The 25,371-nt window shown below is 34.6% G+C and overlaps 1 protein-coding gene across 6 annotated transcripts in view; it reads right to left on the bottom strand.

Moving 5' to 3' along the window:
* LOC138175907 (inactive histone-lysine N-methyltransferase 2E) overlaps positions 1–25,371 on the bottom strand; it is a 90,733-nt gene that overhangs the window by 48,017 nt on the left and 17,345 nt on the right. For 4 of the 6 annotated variants that reach the window (XM_069106571.1, XM_069106566.1, XM_069106570.1 and 1 more), the window contains exon 2: positions 19,076–19,260. In XM_069106571.1, the coding sequence (XP_068962672.1) occupies positions 19,076–19,146 (71 nt within the window). In that variant the 5' untranslated portion in view covers positions 19,147–19,260. Of the gene's footprint in view, positions 1–19,075; positions 19,261–20,614; positions 20,673–22,353; positions 22,427–25,371 lie in introns of those variants that run through there. The other 2 variants (XM_069106567.1, XM_069106568.1) reach the window with 2 other exon arrangements.

Genomic DNA, 25,371 nt, shown 5'->3' with positions numbered 1-25,371 from the left:
GGCAACCAAAATGGAATATATAAACTAAAAAGGCAGACTTTATTGTGTGGCTAATAAACTGACTGTAATGCCCTCTTCAAAATGTTGTGATCAAATGCTGTTACTGAAATAGAGAACTTAAGGTGGCTATTTGAAAGACTGCAGATGGATTAATTCTAGAATATTTGCTTTATTAAAAAGAGATGAGTTACTTAAAGCCTTACTATTTATACTTCATTATGGCTAATAAAAGATTTTAAAAAGTAGTCTCTAAAGAAACAATCCATTACTACAGGGATAAAGTCAGGAAATATTGCCAGGATGGAAGAATATCTGCTATCCAGCACTCCCATGATCTTAGAATTTGGTGTGACTCACCCCAAACCTCTAAGACTTTGACAATATGAAGTAACAAGTAGTAAATGAACTTAAAGGATGAAAATATTTGCTACAAAAGAAGGTTGGCTCACATATTTTAAAGTAAGTTATGCCTTGCAAAATACAGGAAAAAAGTGAAGCTGACAGTACTACATATATGTTATTGGAAAAAGAAGATTGTTTCTGAGGCAAAAGAATGACTCACAATCTCTGCCTAAGTTGTTACAGAGAAATTTATGGTGGGGGGGGAAACAACAGAAAAGCAAATCAAAAATCACTGGATTGTTTGTCCACCATCCCATGTCCCCCAACTCCAAGCCATCATAAGGTCTTAAATGTCTCTTCAAATGCCTATTAAAATTTCCCATTGGAAGACTTTCTGAATTTAGTGACCTTAATGGCATTTCTTAATCTCCTAATTGGTTTAAGAAATCAGGCAAGAAATACGAATTAGGTAACTTTTTGCAGTTCACTAAAATATTGAATATAGGGGTGGCCAGGTAGCACAGCAAGTAAGAGCACCGGCCCCAGAGTTGGGATGACCTGGGATTGAATCCGGGTTCAGACACTTAGCACCCATCCAGAAACACCTGGCCGTGTAACCTTGAGCAAGTTACTTAACCCCAATTGCTTAGGGGTGGCCAGGTGGCTCAGTGAGTAAGAGCATCCGCCCCTGAGTCGGGATGACCTGGGATCGAATCTGGCCTCTGATACTTAGCACCACACCCAGAAATAATTGGCCGTGTAACCCTGAGCAAGTTACTTAAACCCAACTGCTTTAAAAAAAAAAATTGAATATGAAGTATCTGACTTGATACTATGTTCCCCTTAATTTATATACAATTTAAAAAGCATTTTACATTATAACACACACGTGCATATGTGTACACACACACACACACACACACACAAAATTTATGGTTGAATACCTATGTTTGCGGTAGTTTGTATACAAAATCAGTCCTTGATACAAGAACACAATCCCCTATTCTACAATATTCTGTAGGAAAATCAAAATCAACTTCTATCATTTTGACCTATGCCACCAACCACGTGTAAAGGATTGGAGGGTGGGTAAGAAGGGCCAAAAAGAACAAAGTAAAAAATGCACAGCAGAGAACATAAGAAAACTTACAAAGAAACAAAGATGGAAAGCTCTGAACAGTATTTATTATGTAGGCTTTCTTAAAAAGGAAATTATTGTTGTATATTTTGAATCCTTTCTTACATTCTGCTGTGCATGTGGCAATTTTTAAAAATTTTGTATTTGTTTTAATATTTAAGTTCATAATGGTTTTTTTTGGAGGGGGGGAGTGCAAGGTAATTGGGGTTAAGTGACTTGCCCAAAGTCATACAGCTAGTTAAGCGTTAAGTGTCTGAGGTCAAATTTTAACTCAGGCCTTCCTGACTCGAGGGCCGATGTTCTATTCACTGTGCCACCTATGATGTTTCTTTTTCTTTTCTTATTGTGTATTTAAGTTCTCCTGTTTAAGTTTTAAAAATCAATAAAAAAAGAAAATTGTTTAGAAAAGCCAAAAAAAAAAAAAAAAAAAAAAAAAAAAAAAAGGCCCAATCAAAATACTGATTTTTACTTTTAGAACTCAGAAGGGACCTGGATATTTATAGGGGGAAAAACGGAGATGCTAGCTTAAGTGATCTGCCCAAATCATAGCTTATTTCCCTAAATGTATTTATGTTGTATGACAACTACATTTTTTGGCTTGAAGGCAGGGACTTTGTCTTAGGAGGCTGGTGGAAAAGAATATTTCTCTTCTTCCAAAATGAACCTGTATTGTGAGAGTTCACTTTATTTAACCATTACAGGTCTTAATACACAATCTTTATTAAATGATAAATGGACCATTACAAACACTCTCTGTATAAACATATCAGAAACTGTAAAGAAGTTGCAGATAGATGGAAGAATGATTCACATATTCCCTTAGAGACCCCAAAGTAGTAATGAAATATAATTGGTCATTTCACTTTGTTAGATTCACAATGATTACAAGTTATTAAGACAACTATGACCTCATGACTGCAGTTGACATACATCAATTATGGAGGATGGAGTAGAAAAGTTGAGGCTCCATTAAGAACTCGACAAGATACTTCAAACTAAGTTGTCATATTTTGACGTTTTGTGATTTCAGTGAGAAAATGGAGAAAGGAGAAGAAAGCAAATACTATGCTGGGAAATGGTGAGGAAATTGAAGTGTAAGGCCTTTAAGACTCAAGAATATAGTACATCCAAGAAAATAAGAAGGTGCTAAGTGCCATAAACACCAAAAGTCAGAAGCAACAGGAAAAAATACACACATATATATTTTACACTTTTTCTTAGACAGGAAACGTATGGTTCAGTACATAGGAGTCAGTTCACAATCAACAGTCTTTAAGAAGTTGTTAGCTGTTTAATTAAAGCAAAATCATTGTGTAAAAACACTAAGTATAAAAAGTTGAAAGGTTATTTACATAAGATTATGCCTACTCCAGCTTATGATCTGTTTGATACTGAAATTGGGACATGGACAAGAAAAAGACATTGACTCATAAATATAGTATACTAGACAAAGCACTAGATTTGGAATAAGGGGACCTCAGTTCAACTCCAATCTCTGACATTTTGGGTGACCCCTCCAACAAGTCACTTTACTGTTGAATAACAAGGTTTCTTAACTGCAAAATCCAATGGCCTTTTTCTCAGTTCGCATCTTTTTTGACTTCTTTGCAGCATTTGAAACTACTTGCACACTTTCCCTTTCTTTAAGATTTCATGATCATTGATTTGTTGTTTAGCTCCTTACTACTTTCTCCTTTACTAGATAACCATCATGCTTCCTGAGCTCTGTTCCAAGTTCACTTCTGTCTCCACATCCTCTCCCAATAACCTCAACAATTCCTATGATCTCTACATCTATCTATCATGATCTCTACACAGATAACTCACAGATCTATACATCTAATCCTATTCTCCTGGCTTCCAGGCCTTTAACACTGCCTGCTACAAACATCTCCACTTCAATCTATCCAAACCAATTCATAAGCCTATCCATCTTCCATACATCCCTATTTGTTGAAAGAACCACTGTCCTTCCAGGAGCTTATAATTTCATATCATAAACCAATACCTATTTGAATTATAAAATATTATAAAATACAACTCCTCTGGCATTTAAAGCCCTTCACAAGCTGGCCCCAACCTTCCCTTCCTGTACTCTACTGTCCAGACAAACTTGCTTTACTGTTCTTCAAACTTAAAATTCAATTTCCAATCTCCCTACCTTTACACTTCCCATTATCACCTCTTAAAATCCCTGATTTCCTACAAAGATCAGATCAAATACTACCTTCTATATTGGGCTTTTTCCTCATCTACCTGCCCCTCTAGGCAATGCCTGCTCCTGAAATCAGCCTGTATTTATTTTGTATACATTCTGGAACAGGAATGTTTCTGTTAGTTCATTCTCAGCACATAGCCAGTGCCAAGCATATGGTAGACACTTAATAAAAACTCGGTATGATTATTCTAATTAACCTTTACAACAATTTTGTAAAGTTAAAAACCATTACAAATATCATTTATACTTTACAGAATGGAAAAAGGAGGCCTAGAACGATTAAATGATTTGCCTGTGGTACATGACTAGTAAGTATAAGTGGAATTTGAACCCAGTTTTTCCTTGCTTCAGCACTTTACCACTATGATTCTCCACAACCTAAGTAATTATAATTATTTCTCATTGTTTCTGTAAAATCTTTATGAACATAGTCTTATGCACATACATCATAGTAATCCACAATTAAAAATATAAAGGGAAGGACAAGTTTTACTAGAAGTTTTGAAGTAGACAAAAGTGATGTGTAGTCAAGAATATAAGATTGTACCAGTTCTTTGTGGATTTTAAGAAAGCATTCTGCCTGAAATAAGAATTTCTTTTTGAAAGAGGTATCTTCCACTTATATTCCAAAATCATATAATAACATGGCACTTGACTACACAGATAACTCTTTTTCCCCCTACCATCTGCCAACGATTAACTTTAAGCAAGGCATTAAACAGGCCACTGAATAAATATGGTTATGCATATGATAATATCTATCTATCTATATACATAAGTATATATATATATATAACTTTGCAAGTCTATATAAAAGGTAGCTATTATTATCTTTATGCAGGATATATTCCATGTCTATGGTAATTCCAAAAGGATTCTTTAGTGATAGTGAGACTCTTAAATGATTCCATTTCACAAATGACTTTGTACACAGAGCCTCAGAACACTGCAACGTTACCTTAGTCAAGTTCACAGCAATGTGAAACAAGTCTATTACAAATCTAATAGATAAAAAAACTTCACAATGACAAAAACCAAGTACATCTATAAACACACACACACACACACACACACTCACTCACTCTCTCTCTTTTGACATGCACTTTAAGATGGGTAAAAAATTAGGTCCAGAAATGGAAGGGAAAAAAAGGAATTATCTGCTGTCCCAGAAAATATTCTCTTTAACACACCAATGTTCAATTCAACATACAAGTGCCTCAATTTCAACTATCACATTCCCAATATAAAGTGTGTTACAATCATATTTTACTCTTCGCAAAAGGACAGATGAGCAAAAAAATTAATTTCAAGTACAAAAAAAATCAATATTTTCCTATGAATAATACTTTTTATGGCTGAGATAACCTTAATGTCTTTTGAGTATATTTCTGTGATTTCATTGGAAAGTGGAAATTCTCTATACCAATGAGGATTTACAACTTCTCTCTAATAGCCTCAGTTACCTGAAGCATTAGTCCTGTGCCATGGTCACATAGTATAGGATCTGGGTTTCAAGGCAAAATCTGAAACCATTTTCAATTCAGATTAACTGTAGATATTTAAAGATGTTTTATTTCTTTTTTTTTTTTTACTAAAACATAGCCATCAACAAATGAAACAACTGTAATGGTTATATTACTTTACAACAATATTGTACTTATTCACAGTTATTTTCAAAATACAGTCACAAGACTTAGAAGATCTCAGCAGTTAAAATAGATGCCACAAAGTAATATAAAACTCACAAATCTTTTTTGACAGAAGAGCCCATGTAACTCTCAATCACAGTCTAGTTCATACACAAATATGGTTAGAAGTAGTAAATTAGGGAGGGGAATAGAAACACTCCTACAAACAGGTGACAGCTTAAAAAGTGAAACAGAAAATAGACAAAAAAAACCCTACTCAAAACATGAATCAGTCTCTCCTGCAACTTTCCTACTCATCCCTCTCTACATAAAAAAGCATTTACAGTCTGAGGTATATTTCAATAACCTAGGAGGCCAACATTCTTTACTACAAAACTCTTATCTATTCCTTTAATTCAGACAAATGCCAAGGTAAATGCATAGTGACACTAATCTGAATCTACAAACTTGAATGCATAACATTTGACCAAGTTCTCTAAAGGCACTACAGAGTAATATTTTATATCTGTTAATTAAAACATACCTACCAATATAAATGGACTGTGCTTAGAGACTGGTGAATTTTGAATGGCACTACCCTTCTTAACTTCTAGAGCAAGTATTCTTAACTTTTGTATCATGAAGCCATTATCAGAATCATAACTGAAAGAAAGGCTCAGTTTTGGGTTAGGGAAAACAGAGGATATAACTTTTTCCCAAACAAGTTCTCAGACTCTCTGAAACCTATCCATGGATACCCTTTTATAAGCTTAGCAATGGTTTTCTGTTGTCCAGGTAAAATTATGACTGCTTTCCCTGGCATTCAGGTTCCTTTGCAATCTGGTCCTGTCCTATCTTTCCAGTCCTATTTTATATTCTCTCTTTCATGTATCTTAGTCAAATTGAACTGCTCCCTCTGCCCTCCTTATCAACCTTCTTAGATTGATTTATGTTATTTCTGATACCTGGGCCATTCAGAAAAGCTTCATAACATCACACTGACCATGGATTTAGAGCTGGAAGGGACCTTGAGATCATCCAGTTTAAGTGACTTGCTCAAAGTCACACAAGTAGTAAGGAAAGACTGGGATTCAAAACAAGGTCCTCTCTTTCTTCCATCACTATTATTCATTTCATTCTCATCTTTTTTGATGAAATTGAGACAGAAAATGTTCTAGGAAATTCCAAAAATTATGTGGACTACTGCAAGGTGGATTTTGTATAAATGAATAAAAATGCTTTTTCAAGCTTAATAAAAACATCTTCTGGACAACTCCAGTAGTAGAAAGGACATCATAAACCTCATCCTGTTCCCACAGGGTTTTGAAATCTTCAGCTAAGTATTTTTTGAAAGCTTTTCATTCTACCTTGTTTGGAGACTGGGTATTCAGTATGGTGACATTAAATATATTGCTATTAAATTTTTATGGATCAAGAATATGTCTGAGCAATTATGGGCAACAGTTTATCATGATAATGCTCCAGTTCAGCTTTATTTGTTGAATTCTCAAGACTACTTTAAAGACTGCAATTTATAATATAGGGATCGATCATCTGCAGGTCTGTGAAAAATAAGCTTCTGATATGTACACGTGCACGCGCGCAAGCGCACACACACACACACACACACACACACACACAATAAAACTCACCATCTGGTTGTGTCTGGTTATTTGGTAGGTGCTAAATTTTTGAAAACTGAATTAAATTGTTATACTTTTCTGATAATCTTCAATGGCCAAAAAGTCAAAGCTCCTTAGGAATAACCCTTATGCAATTTCTGGGGTAATTATTATCTTTATCATAAGTCCCTCCATGCCCAGAAAAAATCTGCATGGCTCAGCCATTTAGTTGATGCTTCTTTATTGAGGTATTATTGGTTCAGTTCATGTGGACCTTTAAATATACTCTCGGATCCTAGAGGTTCAAGTCAAAGGTAAACCACTTTCAGCTACATTTGACAAAGAGAGTGGCATTGTACCTGAGGTTAGCCATTATTAATACTCAATAAAGTTTGTTCTAAAAGTATTTCTATAAGTTTACAAGCTGTTTATCATGTATTCTGACAACTGCAATTAACTCTCTTTTTTTAACAAATATAAATTATCTTTCTATAACTGTGACAGGAATGATTCTTTATAATATGTTTTTGTTAGGATGTTTTCCAAATCTATTTTTGTCCTTTTATAGTTTCAAAAAGCATAAATTATTATTATTGCTGTTGTTAAGATCATTTAGGATTTGTATAGTGTTTTAGAGAGTTTGCTGAGTGCTATGAACTTGATCCTCACAACAACCCTGTGAGGTAGGTAATACAGGTATTATCATCTTTATTTTACATAGATGTTAAGTAACTTGCCCATCATGATAGAGGTAGTACTGGAGGCATGATTCAAATTCATCTCTCTTGGTTCCAAGTCCAGTGCTCTCTCCATTATTCCATGTTGCCTCTCAAATTTTAACCTATATTTAAGTTAAAAAACATAACTACACAAGTTTAGGATGAGGGGAAACGAGGGAGCAACAGTTCACTGGAAAACGATTTGGAGATTTTAGTAACCTCAATGAGTCGACAATGTGACATGGCAGCCAAAAAAACCTAATTTGATCTTGGCCTCAATGAAAAAGACCATTGGTCCTAGTCAAGACCACATTCGGTTCTGGACTCCATATTTTAAGAAGAGTACTGACAACAGTATATGCCTAAGAGAAAAATTCCAGGATAATGAGGGTACCAGAAACCAAGTCACACAAGTTACTGGTTGAAAAAGCTTGGGATGTTCAGGCTAAAGACTTATGGGGATTGAATAGCTGTCTTCAAGTATTTAAAAGGACACTGGGTAGAAGAATTAAATTGTTCTGCTTGCTCCCTGAGGGAAGAAGAAACAACAGGTACAAGCTGCAAAATGGCAGATCTCAGCTCAATTCAAGGAAAAACTTCCTAACAATTAGAGCTGTCCAAAAGCATAACAGGCAGCTTTAGAAAGGTAGTGAATTCCCTATCACAGGAGATCTTCAAGAAACCAGATGACCACTTGTTGGGCATATTGTGTAAAGACCTCTGTTTGGACTAGATGAAGAATTAGAGTTGGAAGAAATCTGCAAGATCATCTGGTCCAAGTGATTTTCACAGAAAGTAAGTACTAGTCCCTTTCCAAATCTGGAATTCTGTGAAACTGGTAAATTAAATACATTCTTGTCCTTTTCTGTCTTTGTTTACAATGCCTAGAATGTTCTCCTAACCCCACCTTTTTGCTTAATTTTATCCACAAAGCCTACCTTATCCGTTATCTTCCCTGACTATCTCAGATACAAGTAATGACTCCCTTCTTCCTTTAAACTCCTTTTATTTTCTTTACTATACATGTCATACTTACTCATTATTGCACTGTCATGTCTATCTCTCCCTATCTCTAAAGTCATTAAAAGCTCTTTCAAAACAGAATTCTTTGTATGACCCACAGCACTAGCACAATGATTTCTATGTAGATTGGTAGGCATTCAAACATCAAGAATTTTCATATTCCCAAACAATATCATATCATCATAAGTGAATAATTCTGGTTCATTCTTAACACAGTGAAAGCTATGAAAGCTAGGTCAATCATCTAATTTTATCTAAGTTTATGTAATTTAACAAGGTCTTAAGCAAACTTCACAAAAGGTGTTACTTAGGGTTCTTGTTGCCCACCTCTGGGAATTCCTTGTTGGGAGTCATTGCTGATAAGTTCGGATGGCAGACTGGTGTTGCTTCTTAGTTCCTTCTCTAGGGGAAAAATTACGTAAGGAGATGCCAGGGGAACCTTGAAATCTTTATAAATATAGCAATAAAATTATTGTAATTAACAACAATAACTATCAAATAATAACATGAAATGACATTTATAGAGTACAGTAAGTTTTGCAAAACTTTTTATTTCCTCACAACAACCCTAAATATCCCTACTTTACAACTACATAAACTGAGGCTTAAGAGAGGTCAAGTGACTTGCCCAGGGTCACACACAGCTAACAAGTGTCTAAGGTAGGATTTTAATTCAGGTCTCTCTTTACTCCCAGTATACTGACCTTTCCATTATACTACTCTGTCTACCCGGACAGTTACATACCACTTTATAATCTTGCCATTATGGGGAAGGAGAAATGATTAGTAATTAAGTAACAAACTTTAAAAAGAAGGTTATAAACTTTAACCTTATTACCCCAAGAATCAATGTTTGAATCAGAGGTTTTATCCTGATTGTGGGATTCATATCCTGCCCTTTGTAAGTTCTATAATCGAGTTTAATTCCTATCCCCACCCCATTATGGAATCAAGGGGCTAAATGCATAGTTATGTATTTCTATAGGAAAGATGCTAGTGAGGTCAGGGAACTGACCAGGGACTAGAACCTGTACTGAGAGCTTATTCCATACATGCTGCAAACTATCTTGAAGCACAGCTAGTCTGCATAGCTAAGAGTGCAAAAAAAAAACCAAACTAGGTCTTGCCTGACACCTGTAAAATCACTTGGAACAGACTGACTCTACTCTTCCTGTTTTATGGAAACTGAAAAACTCTATACCTATATGTTTCCTGTTTGCTTTCCCTGCCAATGTCATTAGTAGTGGAAAACTAGCCAGAGAAAAACTGCCAACTAGAAAACTTGTAACTTTTGTCGGTGTCAGAGAGCTGTCAGTACAAACATGGATTAAGGGGTTTAGCAATGTTCTGTTAGGTCTGAGGGAAGTTTTTTCCTGAAGGATAATTACACTGATCCCCCTCCACCAAACGCCTACTGCTACTTCTCTTCCTTTCGTGTTCTGAAGACCGTAGCACCTGAGCTCATGGTTACATGTCAACACCCTCCTTTCCTTATAGTCAGTGTCAGATGCTGCTATCATCAGGTGTGTTTATATTTTTAAGGCCCTATGTCATCTCAATCCGAGTTTTAAATGTACTATAATTTAAAAAACAAAACAAAAACCCAAAACATTATTCTTTTTAACACTTTCTTTCTCCCCACCCCAGTCATAAACGCTTAATTGCAAGTAAAGAGTAGGAAGGCCCAAAACTAGTTTCTTTGTTATTTCTGTATGGATATAATATAACTTCTTTTAAAAATGTATTACGGCTACATTGTAATCAGTAATTTAAAGCTAACACAGCTAATTTAGCCACTGTTACTTTATTCTTTTAATACTTCGAACCAAGATTCAAATTTCCTTTGGATTTAGGAGCCAAATTTATTTGAGCTTTCAGGAAAAGTATTTTTTAAAAGGGGTGGGGGGAGAGGGGACAGAAGAATACTTTATCCTAGAGCATGGACTCCCAACTCTAGGTCACTTAAGTTCAAAAGAAGATTCTCAAACCATTTCCTACAAAACCCCAGAGTTGAGTATGTTTGCCCAGAAAACTCCCTTCACCTATATACAAGGCAGGAAGAAGCAGAAGCAAATGAAGCCCAAGCTGCATAAGTACAGCAGCATCTGCATAGTGCCCCAGTACACTTCTTTTCAAACTATTTGATAAGGAAACATAAAACACATACAATGAAATAGAACCAAAAATTACTTATGTAGTTTTTGGCCATAGAACTGAAAATACTAAACATAACAGGGAACTAGCACCCAAGATTTTCTGATCTTTTCTTTAAATAGTTTTCATTTCATTCTTACCCCCAGAAAGAAGACTTCCTCTGCCTATAAGGCAATTTTAAGAATTAAGCTTCATAAAGCACTAATTTCAAGTGCTTACATTCAGAAATGATGAGTGAAATGAAAGGGCTGGGCACAAGAAGTCACAGGTATAAGAATCTTCCTTCAGGAATTAAGAACAGTATCATTCTTCCATCCTAACATTCAGGAAAAAAGACTGGCATAGACAAAAAGGGAGGAAAAAAGGAAGCAAAAACTCAAAACCACTAGGGGAAATTTATTTCAGATACCCAAACTGCTAGAGCTTATCATTTAAACCTCTACTGTCTAACCCACCCCTACCATCTTATCTAGTTAAGCTTAAGTATAAACACCACACTAATGACATGTCAGAAATTACATTTTCTTGTATAATGTACCCTGCATAAAAACAGTGAGTCCTTCCCTGGAATCCTGTATTTTGTTTGACTTTTTCTAAACCAACAATGGGATAAAATAACCCTGTCTTCAACTTATTGAACTTTCTTTGAAATAATCCTGTCATTACTATAAAAAATAAAAAGACTCAACATTAAAATATTGCACATGTTGTACTGGGGGAGGGGGCAAGCCATGACTGGTGTTGAGTTTGTTGTAGCTAAAGTACATCGGACTGATTTTTATAAACAGTGATCTACTACTGGCTAAATGAATTATATTTAACTAATCAAACTAAAATTGAAGTGGTCTTACATCAGTTAACACCAGTGCTTAAAATATGGCCATGGCAATGTCTTTTATATGTGAATGTCCAGTGGCTAAAGGGACACAGTTCTAAGTCTGATGCCACAGCATCTGGACAAGTAAGAACTGGATGAATAAGCTATTTATGTGTGTGTATTGGTCAGGGAGGAATGAAGAAAAATTAAATTCTTACCATATTACAAATACAGTACTTGATTAACTGGAGCTCAATTATTAAAGGCTCCTTGAAAAAGTGTTTAAAAAACAAAATAATTTGACTGTCATAGAATAACAAACTAAGAGCTAGAAAGAGTCAGATAGTCCAAATTTCTTATTTAACAGATGACAAAACAAGCTTTTTTTGAGTTAACCTTTTCTGAGGTTAAATAACTTGCCTAGTTATTTAACAAAGGTACTAAGTGGCAGAACTAGGACTATATCTTAATGAGAACTTTGGGAATTTAAAATACATAGGATATACCTAGTTTAAGAAAATCTAAACTAGTATCAAAACAAGTAAAACAAAGTATCATTTCATATTAAGAAATGAACATTCTAAAAGGTGGTATCAAATCATTTAAGTAGTTTATTAACTACTAAAGTTTCAGGGAAAGAGATAAAAGCTAAGGTGTTAAGGTTCCAATTGATAATGGAATATCAATCAGGTTTGAAAATAAAGCACTTTTCAGAGCAAATGGAAAATATTTCTAAAATTTACAGAGAATTTTTCATATTCTATGGCACAAATCAGTCATTTAAAATTTACTTCACAATCTCCAGCAGCTCTACCAAGTTCTGTCAGTAGATGGCCCTAGTGAATCTAACAAAGCTAAACATTAATAATGAAGAAAATTAGATTGTAAAATGTATCATAGAATCATAAAATTTTAGAATTATGAAGGGATCTTAAACTTAGTATCACCTCTAATATTACAGATAAAGAAATCCAGGTTTGTAAAGGTTAAGTGACTTGCCCAAGGTAAGTGAGTTAGTTTGTAGTTAACAGTAATGGTAATAGCAACAGTCATCATTAGTGGTAGTAGTAAAAGTATCATAGTTATAACTCAGGTTTCTAAATCTAATTCTGATATTCTTTGTATCACACCATACATTAAGTCTACAAAAACATATAGATTTTTGAAGCAAATAAAGGTAAATTTCCAATTTGTTTTTTCTGACTGGACCTGTGATTTCATATGTGTAGGAGACTCTTGATGAGGAACTTCATCTACCAATTCAAATCAGCACCTTCTCTGCAACTTACAGTCTTAGAGAGTTGCCTGGGGCACTGAGAGGTTAAGTGACTTGCCACACAGCCAGTATGTGTCAGAGGCAGGACTTGAACCCAGGTCTTCCTGACTCGGAGGCCAGCTCTCTATCCACTATGCCATGCTGCCTCTCACTTCCAATCTTAGAATATAAAATTACAGCCTAAAATTAGAGGGAAAGGGACATAGGGAAAATATAATTTAGGCTCAATTCAGAATATGAACTATTTCAAAAGGCGTTACTAAATAGATATTTCAGGTGAGAAAAACTACCCAAAAAAATCTCTATTTCATTATTAAAATGTATAACTATGACTTCCATTGTAATGAAAACATTGTCATATTTCTGGTGTATTAGGCTTTTGTAAAAGTAAGCATTTACATATCACCAACTACATTTGTTTAGTGCTTTTAGACTTTATAGAATACTTTCCAATAAACTCTCTTACTTTAGGCTTATAATAAACCCCATGAGGCAGACAAGACAGATATTAGTATTTCTCATTTTCAAGATTTAGGAAGCAAGCCCAGAGGTTATAAAAGTAGCAATGTCACATAGCTAGGAATTTGTCTGATTCCTAGTCTAGTGCCCTTACCATACCATACTGCTTCTGTTTTGAGAATGCAATATGCACTTTTCTGTCTAAATGTATGTATCTGTCCAACTTATTAGGCAAAACAATATCTAGAATACAGGTGTAATTTCCTTAAAGTTAATAATAACAATAATAACAATTAATAAAAGCATTTTTACCACTTTAAGATTTACAAAGCACTTTTACATTATCTCATTTGATCCTCATAACAACGCTAAGAGATGTTACCATTCTCATTTTACAAATGAGGAAACGGAACCTGACAAATTAAGTGACTTGCTCAGGATCACACAATTTGAGTATGAGGCAGGATTTGATTCCAAGATTAGCACTATATCACACTATATTACCTTGCTGCTTTTACAATGAAGATTAAAAGATATACTACTAGAAATATTTCAAGTCTACAGGGCATGATCATTTATTTTTCTCATTATAAAGCAATAAATGAAAAGTGCTTTGAATCCAGCAGAAAGGTATGTTATAGACATTCTGTTGACATCTCCTTTCATACTTTATTTTTCAGTTTGGCTAGATTATTTGGCATTTTTATGTGTTTGATATTTAAGTGATTAGGTTATCTGAAGTAGGCAGGGGATCAGAGAAGAAGAGCAACTACACTACCACCTGACACCAAACAAAAATCAGCAAAAACAACTCTATCTTTGCTAATGATACAAAGATACATTATTATACAGGGTGACCCAAAAGTCTGAGTACAACTTTAAGTTATTAAAGCTATGGTATAGGGCAGGCCTGTACAACCATACGTTGTGCAGCCCTGCTATAGGGACACTGTACTCTAATTAGAATAAGAAACTATCATTTTTATGAAAATAATTTATAACTAAATTAACTATAACAGCAAGCACAATAGCTTAGAGAAAGAATTATAAGGAGCAGGCAGTCAGTTGAGGACACATTATCTTTTTTGGCTATTAATAATTAACTAATTCCAGTCCTGCCTCTATTCAGAAGCAGGACTGTCACTATTGCTAAAAACATGCCACTAAATCATAACATATGAGGAAAAATGTTTTCAGTAGAATCTGAATTATAAAGACAATGTGGTGGCCTAGTAGAAATCTGTATAGTTGCTTAATAATTCAGCCTATATATTGCAAAAGTATTTTTAAAAGTAACAGTTTATTTCCTTAAATAACATTCTGTGTAATCATATGATCAACAAATATTTATTGACCATCAATACAATGGCTAGGATGCAAAGAAGTTGCCAGCAGACTCAGGACTTTTCAATTTTACTTGGGGAAACAGAACAGATAAATGACAGATACATGTGTGGGTAGTAAAAATAGTGTTTAGGGGGTGGCCAGGTAGCACAGGGAGTAAGAGCACCGGCTCCAGTGTTGGGATGACATGTGGATTGAATCCGGGCTCAGACACTTAGCACCCACCCAGAAACACCTGGCTGTGTAACCTTGAGCAAGTTACTTAACCCCAATTGCTAAGGGGTGGCCAGTTGGCTCAGCGAGTAAGAGCACCGGCTCCAGGGTCGGGATGACCTGGGGATCAAATCTGGGCTCAGACACTTAGCACCCACCCAGAAACACCTGGCCGTGTAACCTTGAGCAAGTTACTTAACCCTGATTGCTTTAAAAAAAAAAATAGTGTTTAGATTACAACTGGCCTTGGAATCAGGAAGACCTGGATTCAAGTCCTGTCTTTGACATATACTAGCTGTGTGACCCTGGACAAGTCACTTGATATCTGAGTGCCTGTAGGTAACTCTCTAAAAGTATAAATTGCAGAGCAGGTACCAATCTGGTTAGAGTTTCTTCACCAGGAATTTCCTATGTTAATTAAATCAAAGATCTGGTCCATAAGAAAAAAATTTCTCCATTTATTTATTTTGGCCAAAAGATTGGCAAAGATCAAATATCATAGTTGAGAAAAAGGGCACTCATAGGAGTTGTGCCTTGAGGGAGTCAAAAACGCACAGTCAAAGAGGGAAAGGAATTCAAGGTCCTGGGAATGATACAGGTAGTAGACAACAAAAAAGTATATGTTTCTGGGCCAGGGTTATAGTTATAATTAGTGAGTCAACTGGTGTAGAGAAGTGTTGGATAATTAGAATGGAACTGGATTGGGTCAGGTCTTAATTATAAGGTTAAGAATTTATATTTGATTCTCTCTGCCCTTATGGAAAGCCCTTAATGATTTTGGGCCAGGGAATGATACGGTGAATGGTGTTCTAGGAATATTAACTGGATAGCAAACTGCAGAGACTATTAAGATAGACTAGATATAGAAAGGCCTTGTTGGAGGTCATTATGATCCAGGTCTAGGCATGATGTAATAAAAACCTAGACAAGAATGGTAGCTATCACAGTAAGAGATACCACAGACAAAGTAAGGTGACTAGAAAAGAGGGGAAAAGTCAAGAGAACTTTGGTGATTGGCTCTGAGAGATATGCAGGGAATGACAAAAGAGGAGTTTAGTTGAATAAAAATGATGACACCAAAGAAAGTAAATCCAAAAGGGGATAAAGAGAAAGTTTAAGCACTCTGGGTTTGAGAATAAGACTGTGTCAAAGTGGGTAAGCTCAGTAGGCCACTGGAGATGAGAAATTGGAGTTTAGCAAACCATTTTTCTTCAAAGTCAGCATATATCAGAAATGTAACATTTCAAAACTGAATAATCCCTAATGATGGAATAAAGTAGTTAGTTTTAGGATCGGTCATGTTACCCTGCCAGATTTACATCAGTACAATACATGTAAATTCTATACTTGAAAATAACTATATTGGTTCTAAAAATACTTTCAGTTGGTTGTGAAAACTCAATGCGCTTGTTTGAGGTTGTATAAAAGCATTTTAGATAGGCTTCTGCTTCTGCATTTTTAAAGAAATTATATATTACATAATTTTAAAGTTTTAAAATTTTGACTAAACAAAGCTTAAAAGACTTTTAGGTTGAACAAAAGAGAATAAAAGTTTACTGATGGCACTTATCGATTCTATGATTCTAGATCATAACACTTATTTTGGGGGGCAAGTCTACGGAAATAAGTGCTTGAGTACCAGAGGAATCTATAAGTGGGAGGCAAAATCTACTTTGCTTTATAGATATTTTCTACAAAAAAAAAAAAAAGGCAAACCATATTGTGACTCTTCATAAACTGAACCATTTCCCCACTGATTGCCTCATAAAAATCCCATGTATTAAGATTTGCTTACAACAAGTAAGTAAATAATTATATTTTCTTTCATATAATAGAAATTCCCTTTTAAAAATACAAGTTAATAATCTTAAGATTTGTATGATTCTTCATAAAGTATTTTCACATATGTTAACTGAAAGAGGTAGAAACTACAAATATTTCCTTCACTTTACAGCTGAGGAAACCAAGGCTTAAAGAGGCTAAGTGACTTGTCCAGAGTCACATACAAAAAAAGAACCAATCCAGAGATTCTGGGTCCAAGTCAGGGGTTCTTTTCATTACATTCTCTTCTTACATTATGGTTTACACAGCTTTTCATACAGTTATGTATAATACCTAAACAAATGATTTTGTGCAGAACTTGCAGTCTCTTAAGATTTATAGAAAAAAACTGAAAAGTCAAACCCATGCTAATTATTTTAAGTAAAAAATGTTTTAGTAACATAAATAATTTCATTCCCTGATTTATCTTATATAATGAAGTTGGATTGTCATTTGTAAGAGAGTCTTCAAAGTGGGGGATACCCATTCTATATACAGACCACTGAGGCCTCCCAAAGGTTGTTTCCAGGTTACCCAAATGCCTTACATGCAATGCTAAGAATCTACCCTCTTAACATAGAAGTGGCATATGTATTTGCACAGGTTGCTATGCTGAAGGCTATATTACAGCATTAACAGCATCTTTGGATCTTTTCTAATGGAAAAAAGCAGGAGGTAAAATCACTTCCAGATTATTCAGTATTGTTATGGGGTCAATAACAACTACCTAATGCCTTCTTTACAACAAAGGTTCTGGTACCACAAAATGAATTCTCTGTTCAAAATTTTTTAAATTCTAGTCACTATCTGTGTTACCTTGGGCAATTAACCTCTCTGGGCCTCAGTTTCATCTATAAAATGAAATGTTTGGACTCGGTGATCTTGAAATCAACTCCAAAATTCTATCAACATAAGTTTATTTCTGGGAAAAAGGGTTTCAATTTAAACAAAATAGATGTCTACTGAGGAACAACAACATATGTATCCTCTCACATCCCTCACCTTTCAATACTGTTCTGTCCCTTAAAATGTTAAGTCTTACTTTCAGGACACTAGTAACATTGTTACAAAAGAAAGACAATTATTTTGCCTTTTTTCATGGCCTATCATTTCAGAACATTGGGAGGTAGGTGGTTCCTCAGTAAGATAATGCCAAATCAATCAATCAATCAATCAATCAATCTATCAATCAATCAATCTATCTATCAGTGAATTCATATAAAAATATTTTTCAATCAATAATAGAAAAGCAATACCTCTTATTCTTTTTTAATGATGAATTGTTTAATGATTTTAGGAAAAGTACTAAGATAGCTAAAACAGCCAAGAATGAAATTTTAAAGTATATTACTTTTACAGTCTGATTTTAACTGGCAATCCCCCGATTTTAGACCTGTGATTTTATTTGGATATGGACACTCCCTATATCAGTGAAGATTAATTACACTAATAGTCTTACCTTGGCGATTCTTAACTTAGGGTCTGTGTATTTTTTTTTGGAGGGGGAAGGCAAGGCAATTGAGGCTAAGTGACTTGCCCAAGGTCACATAGCTAGTTAAATGTCAAGTGTCCGTGGCCAATTTTGAACTTAGGTCCTCCCAACTTCAGGGCAAGTGTTTTCACTGCGCCACCTAGCTGTCACCATGTCTTTTTAAAAATATATATTTTGATAACTACCAAAGGGATTCATAACACAAAAAAGAATAATTCCTTTTTTAGAGAGTTACCTGGATACTGAAAGGTTAAAAGGTCACATAATTGGTATGTGACAAAAAACAGGACTTGAACCCAGGTCTTCTTAGCTCTAAGGCTGCCAAGCTAACCACTACTGTACTGCCTATCAGAACTGGCTTAAAAATGTTTTCAAATGTCAGCAAATATAGCATAGGAAAAGACATTTAGAGCTAGGAAAATAAAATACTTCAGCTCAAGTTAGTAATTAATATTAACTATATAGTTAACAAAAACAGCTGACAAAAGATATGTATTTCTGCAGTGAATGTCTGCAGGAAAGCAGTGTGAGAAAAATTATTTCATTTAAACATTGGCTGTTTAACTAAAATTTAGTAGTTCCAATGCTTCCTGCCCTCTAACCCCTAAAGATCACAGAATACCAGAGTTGGAAGGGACCTCAGAGGTAATCGAGTTCAAATTGCACCTGATCAAGAATGTCCTCTACAACATCCAACAAATGGTCACCCTACCTTTACTTGAAACCTCTAGTGGGGAAAAACCCCTACCCTCCCAGGGCAACCCATTCCACTTTTGGATAGCTCTAAATTTGGTTACAGTAATACTTACTCTGAGCCTGCAGCCATTTCCAAATATGAAGTTTCTGCTGTATCAACCCCCAATGGGATCACTATGCTCATGACGTTCGTTTCTGATAAATTCGATTACTACGGAGTCCTATGCATTGGTATCCAAAACACTGGGGCATGCCAGCCACAGTGCTCATTGCAAACATCTAAGTGCATCCACAAACCCTGTTTAAAAGAAAAAGGAACAAAAAAAACTTCAGAAATACTTCCATACATTTTAAGTAACAGATATGGTATATAACTTATAACAGGTAATAGCTTACAGAACGTGCACATGAAAGCATTGCAAAATGCTTTAAGGTTAACAGAATCCTTTACATACTTCATCTCATTTGAAATAAGAAAATGTTACACAATGCTCAGGATCAACTGTTACTTGCCACAGTTATTTTTGTAGAGATAAACTGTTTCTTACTTCAACTTATCTGTATCTTTTTCAACAAGTAAGTATTCAATCCAGGGGACTATCAAACAGGAGAGAAATATATTTCTAGGCCATTTTCTTCCTTAAAGAAGTGGAACATATAGTATAACATGAAAAGTAAAATAATCATGTGATAAAACGGTACTTTAAAGGAAGTATTTAAGATTTCATTTTGAGAGCCATAGTATAATCCTCCCGTAACACTGTATAGATATAACACTATCACCTATGTTCTAACTTTTTTTTTCCTCTTTAGAATATATAACATTAAATATTCAAGAGGGCAGCTAGATGGCGCAGTGGATAGAGTGCCAAGCCTGGAGTCAGGCCAATTCATCTTCCTGAGTTCAATTCTGGCCTCAGACACTTACTAGCTGTGTGACCCTGGGCAAGTCACTTAGCCCTGTTTTTCTCAAGTTCCTTAGCTGTAAAATGAGCTAGAGAAGGAAATGGCAAACCACTCCAGGATCTTTGCCAAGAAAACCCCAAATGGGGTCACGAAGAGTTGGAAACAATTGAAACAACTGAACAACAAAATATACAGGAGATGTGATATGATCTGCACCTAATCCATAGTACAATTAAATGTTTTATATGTTCTTTCCTAACATTTTGACAAAGCGACACTAAAAAAACATTCAAATCTCTGTGGCACAATTGAAAGAGCATGGGCTCTGGCATCTGAAAACCAAGGGTTAACATCTTGTTCTCTGCTAATCACTCATGACCCATATGATCCTGGATAAGTCACTTAATCACCCTGTAAATGAAGGAGCAGAAAGGCCCTTCTAGTTCTAACACCATTATTATCTTATGATCCTACCATTCATGTATAGAAGAAACTAATAAAGCAGTGTTTAAAATCTACAGGGAGTAAATATCCTCTTAACGACACAGATGAGCACATATTTGCCAAGTTGTAGTCTTAAAGAGCTGCCTAGGGGAACTGAAAGGTAGAAATGACTAGTCCAAAGTCACAACCCAGCTCTTTCTGACTGAGGCTGGTCCTCTATCCTTTATACCAACTGGCCTCTCCAAGTGGTTTACTCTCTATTAAAACACTTGTACATAATTTTTGGTACATGAAATGATTACCAAAGGTCCATCCAACGATTTCTTCTGCTGTAATCGAGAACTGGATGGGTACTGTCTTAAGAGTACCATTTTAGATAAACCTACAGACATGAAACAACAGTTTAAGTACCTATAGTTTTTATAGTATTAGTTTATGTCTCTGCTATGTTATTCCCAAAATGTATGAAGACCTATACTCCAGTTAATAGACTTTATATCCATCCAGAAAAGAAACAAAATTGAGAATGATGCTGAGGGAAAGATAAACATGAAAAATGTAGTAAATAAGCATCAATATAGGCCTGAATTCACCAGGGGAAAAAAAAGTTCTTGGTTATTTTCAAACCTGGTAGTCCTAGGGCTTCTATACTAAAACCCATTTCAAGTATAGACATGGATATGGAACCAATTTTTTTCTGATTTCAAAAGTACTGTCCCATGTTTCTAGACTATGCTATGACAGATTCCATGTAATTAAATTAAAAAACATCCCTTCAAGATGGCAAGTACAAGAGTAGACTTAGAAATGATAAAAATTATCCTAGGTTCTTCATTAAGTATTTACATTGCTAAGATATGGAGACAAAATTTAAAATTTCTATAAGTAAATGAAGATCATGTGAAAAAAAATTACCAGTATATACCATTAATTTTTTCCTTCATTCACTTATAGCACTCAAAAGTTTTGGGTCTAGTAGGTAATGTCTAACAAAACAAACCTTCCTCTGTTGGAAGTTGCTGAAGTAGGGGTTTTTTTTAAGGTTAATAAATCATCTAAAAGATAGAGGCAAAGTTCATTTTACACATTTATCAAGCTTATAAATGTTTATCAGAAGCATAAACTAGAAATTTAATGATTTATTGCTTGAAGAATATACATGAGTTTAAATAACTGCATATTTCCTATGTCATACTGGTGTCTATACAATCAGGATGGTAATGACTTGTTATCAAGCCACAGCAAGCATTTATTCAGTGCTTACTATGTGCTGGGCAGTGTGCATACATTTTAATCATGCAAATGTACATGCTTGAAATTTTTTTTCAGTTATGAAAACTAAATATGTCCTACTCTGGTCACATTCTTTACTTAGCTCTTCTTTTGACAATAGAATATAAATGGACAAGGATAGAAGTACAATGTGGCCTTGAAACACAAGGTAATTAGTGCATCTGATAAGGAACTTGTCTAATCAAATGAGTTAAATTATCTAAAATGCAATAATTGTTACATTCTGCATAAGGTTACTTTTATCCAAAAATATTATGATGATTAAAACTTCAAAATTCCTTGAAGAAGCAAACCTCTAGTTTGTTTAAATGGAAAGGAACTAGCATCCAGACTTACTTGGCTTTTAACCAAGGGTCTTCTTTGTCAATTTAGTTCAAGAAATACCAAGTAGGTCAACATATCCAAATACATCCAGGAAATCTAGCCTGCTTAATATACTGGACCAGAAAAGTTCATTTGCAACAAATTTGTTACTTGTCTTGTCATTCTGTCTTCTAAAAAAAATAAAAACAGATGCAACAAGGCAATGAGTACTTAGGAGAAAAGATGTAAAGAAGTATGTGGAAAGAGGTTAAGACACTCACTAGCAGAAGGGGTTAGTAGAAGAGTTGATAAGAAACCAAACAACTGCCCTCAAGGTAGCTACATTTTTATTCTTGAAAATAGAAACCACTGTTAACCACAAGTCAGCAAACACAGTGAGGAGAATAAATGATATCCATCAAAGAAATAATGTAAAAGGAAATACCATGAGATGGGTGATAATTCTGAGGTCCAAGAAAGAATAAAAATCTTCACAAAACCTGTTATCCAGAATAGACCTAGAAACCAAGTGAACACAAGGCATTGATTGAGCTGTTTTTCCCCCAAAGGACATAAAATTGAACTACTGACACAGTTACAAGATATAAACCTAAATGTAGCCAAACAATTTCTGACAAAGACTGAAGGTGATTTTTAAATAAAAGCTATCACCCTTTACAGAAATGAAAGCTAAACTATGCCACACAAGTAATAACCAAAATTAGATATTCAAGAAAAATCTGGGGGTGGGGAGGCCAAAGAAAAAAGAATTTTTTGAAAGACAAAGAGAAGACACAACATGAAAAAAAACCCTAAAGTTATAAAAACAAGTTGATAAAATGAGATTAAAGGAAAAAAGTAGTAAACAGAGAGTATACTACTTTATCTTTATATATAGCACTTAACAGTTTACAAAGAGCTTTTTTTTCCAGCAACTCTGAGTCATGGAGAACATTTAAATAAGAAATTGTGGTCCACTAAGGACCACTGTCACACTGCTAACAAATGCCAAAGCCAGAACTCATTTTCAGATCATCTGACTTCAAGTCTAGGGTTTTTCCCATTACACTAGACTGCCCAGAAATAAAAACTTGAAAAAGAATTAAAATAATTTTTAAAGACCAGAAGCTACACCAACAAATGGAAAGATTAAAAGATGACAGGAAGAAAGAATGGAAGGAAGGAAAGGTTAAGAATAAACCAAAAATAGTACCAACAAATAAAATGTGAAAAAAAAGTTCTGAGGCTGTAAATCTATGGAAAAAAAAAAAAACAGGTCAAAAGATATTGCCATTAATAAAAGTAATGGCAATCTTTGAAACAGCATTGAGTCATGCATTAGAAAACAACTTCACTGAATTTTTAGGTTTATTCCAGAAGAAAATGATAACTTTTAGAATAATATGCCAATACTAACAGATTTTCTTATAAACTGAGGGTTAAACTAGTCAGCACATATAAGATGTATTTGACAGTGATTTTTTTGGTGCAGAATGAAAAGAACAAAAAAGCAGGAAATCCTAGGGTTTTTACAACCTTTTCAATCCTCTATTTCTTTACCTATCAAGAAGGAAATTGAATTACCTCATGTCTAAAGACCCTTCTTCTCATACTAAATTTCTAATTTTATGGAGTAAAAGGAAAAATTAATCGTTCAAAGCAGCTTAATACTCTCTGCAAGTACAATAAATACTAGATGGCTTATTCTAACAAAGCACTGGCATAGTTACATGATATTTAATATACCTTAAGAAAACAAATACTTCAGCATTAGTGTGCCTACAATTGTTCCCACTATCACCTTCCTAGTTTTCCTGTAGTTAGGCTATTACAGTGCTTCCTGAGTACTTATCTGCTATTTCAAAAAGACCTAACAGGATATCAAAGGAATGATAGCTGAGAGGAAATTCTACCTAGGACAAAAATCTAGCAGATGATAAAAGTATACACTCAAGAACTAATTACATCCAAAAACTCTTCAACACCAACTGTACAAAAAATAGGGGTAAGGAATTCAGGAGGAAGAAGGGGAATCATTGCAGAGTACTCCAGCTCTTTGGTACATTCTATTAAAGCTAGATTTCTCTATACCAAGGCTAGAGAGGTTAATTTAAGACGAGTAAGCAGCATTCTGGAAGGAAGGAGTTTCCACTACATATGCTCCAAGTTCATGTAGGAGGAAGAGACTATTGACATGTCACTTTTCCCATGGCTTTTTGGTACTCCCTCCCCTCATCCTAATGAAATCTGACTGTACTAAAAGGATGCTAGATTATTCAATGTGCTCCACTCAGCAAATGAACTTAGTTTATAGTTACCTCGATCAAGGCTGGGATGATGAGATTAAGTATATGTTTTTAGGAACTTCCTACGTGCTAAAACTTTGATCAAAGGTCTGGTTTAAAAATCAAAGACACATTTGAGCTTTTGTGCTTTTTAACTGTTAAAATTTATTAATTTTAGTGATTCTGCTTAAAGGATACATGCTATGATATAAATAAAAGGTTTTATGCTGACTTTAAGAAATTTAAAGTAGAAGACTCTTCAGTGTTTTCATGAAATAAAAATTAAATGTTCGCAGATTTGAAGGTAGATATCACAGATTCTAAAACTGAAAAAAATTGGTACCAGAACTTTGTTAAAGTTAGATAGATTTTAATGTATGGTACTTTCTAAGAGAGCTAGTCTTCCAGCAGAAGTTAATCCCTGGAATATTCAAGTTTACAATTCATATAACTTCTGAAAACATAATTTAAAATGTTAAAACAAATATTGAGGTTTGGAAACTAAGGTAATTCTTTGTTATGAGAGATAAGGGGAAGTGGAGAGATATAAGAAGAAATCTAAGAAATATAAAAACAAAACTATCAATAAAAATCTATTTTAAAAACTAAGTCAATATTAAGCTATATAATCTACTCACAGTATCTATTATTGCCCGAGTAATACATACTTTAGTGACTGTTCCATCTGAAATTTTAAAAATAAAATCTGTACAAACTAGCATGAACATCTATTCTATACATCCACATATAGTGATCATAAATCTTTAAAATCCTAAACTTATTTCTTTTGCTGAATCCATTTTATCCTCCAACCTCTGAATTAGGAGCAAGTCCTCCCAAGATTCAGCCCTCCCTCATATATTTGCTCTCTCAAAGATTTCAACTATGTTAGTGAAACCCAAATCTATCTCTAGTCTCTTTGCAATTTTATTACTTGTTTCCAACTATTTGTGGGATATAGATCCACTCGTATACCCCACCATCACCTCAAATTCACAGGGCCAACACTATATAGTCCAAGATTTCACTAACTCTGACTTCGTAGGCTTTTGGCCTCTCCAATTCCAGTCTCCTGTCTCCAATTGAATCTTGGTAGAGTTGTCAAAATGGTCTAAGGCACAGATTTGAAAATGTGACTCCTCTGCTTAACAAAAAATTCAAGGGGTTCCCAATTGCCT

This window comes from Petaurus breviceps, unplaced genomic scaffold (assembly GCF_028583685.1).
Source record: "Petaurus breviceps papuanus isolate PSGF00001 unplaced genomic scaffold, PetGlider_PUasm1.0 79, whole genome shotgun sequence".
In the NCBI taxonomy this organism is placed as follows: Eukaryota; Metazoa; Chordata; class Mammalia; order Diprotodontia; family Petauridae; genus Petaurus; species Petaurus breviceps.
Note: the sequence above shows the minus strand (reverse complement) of the source record. Positions and strands in the feature narration are given on the sequence as shown.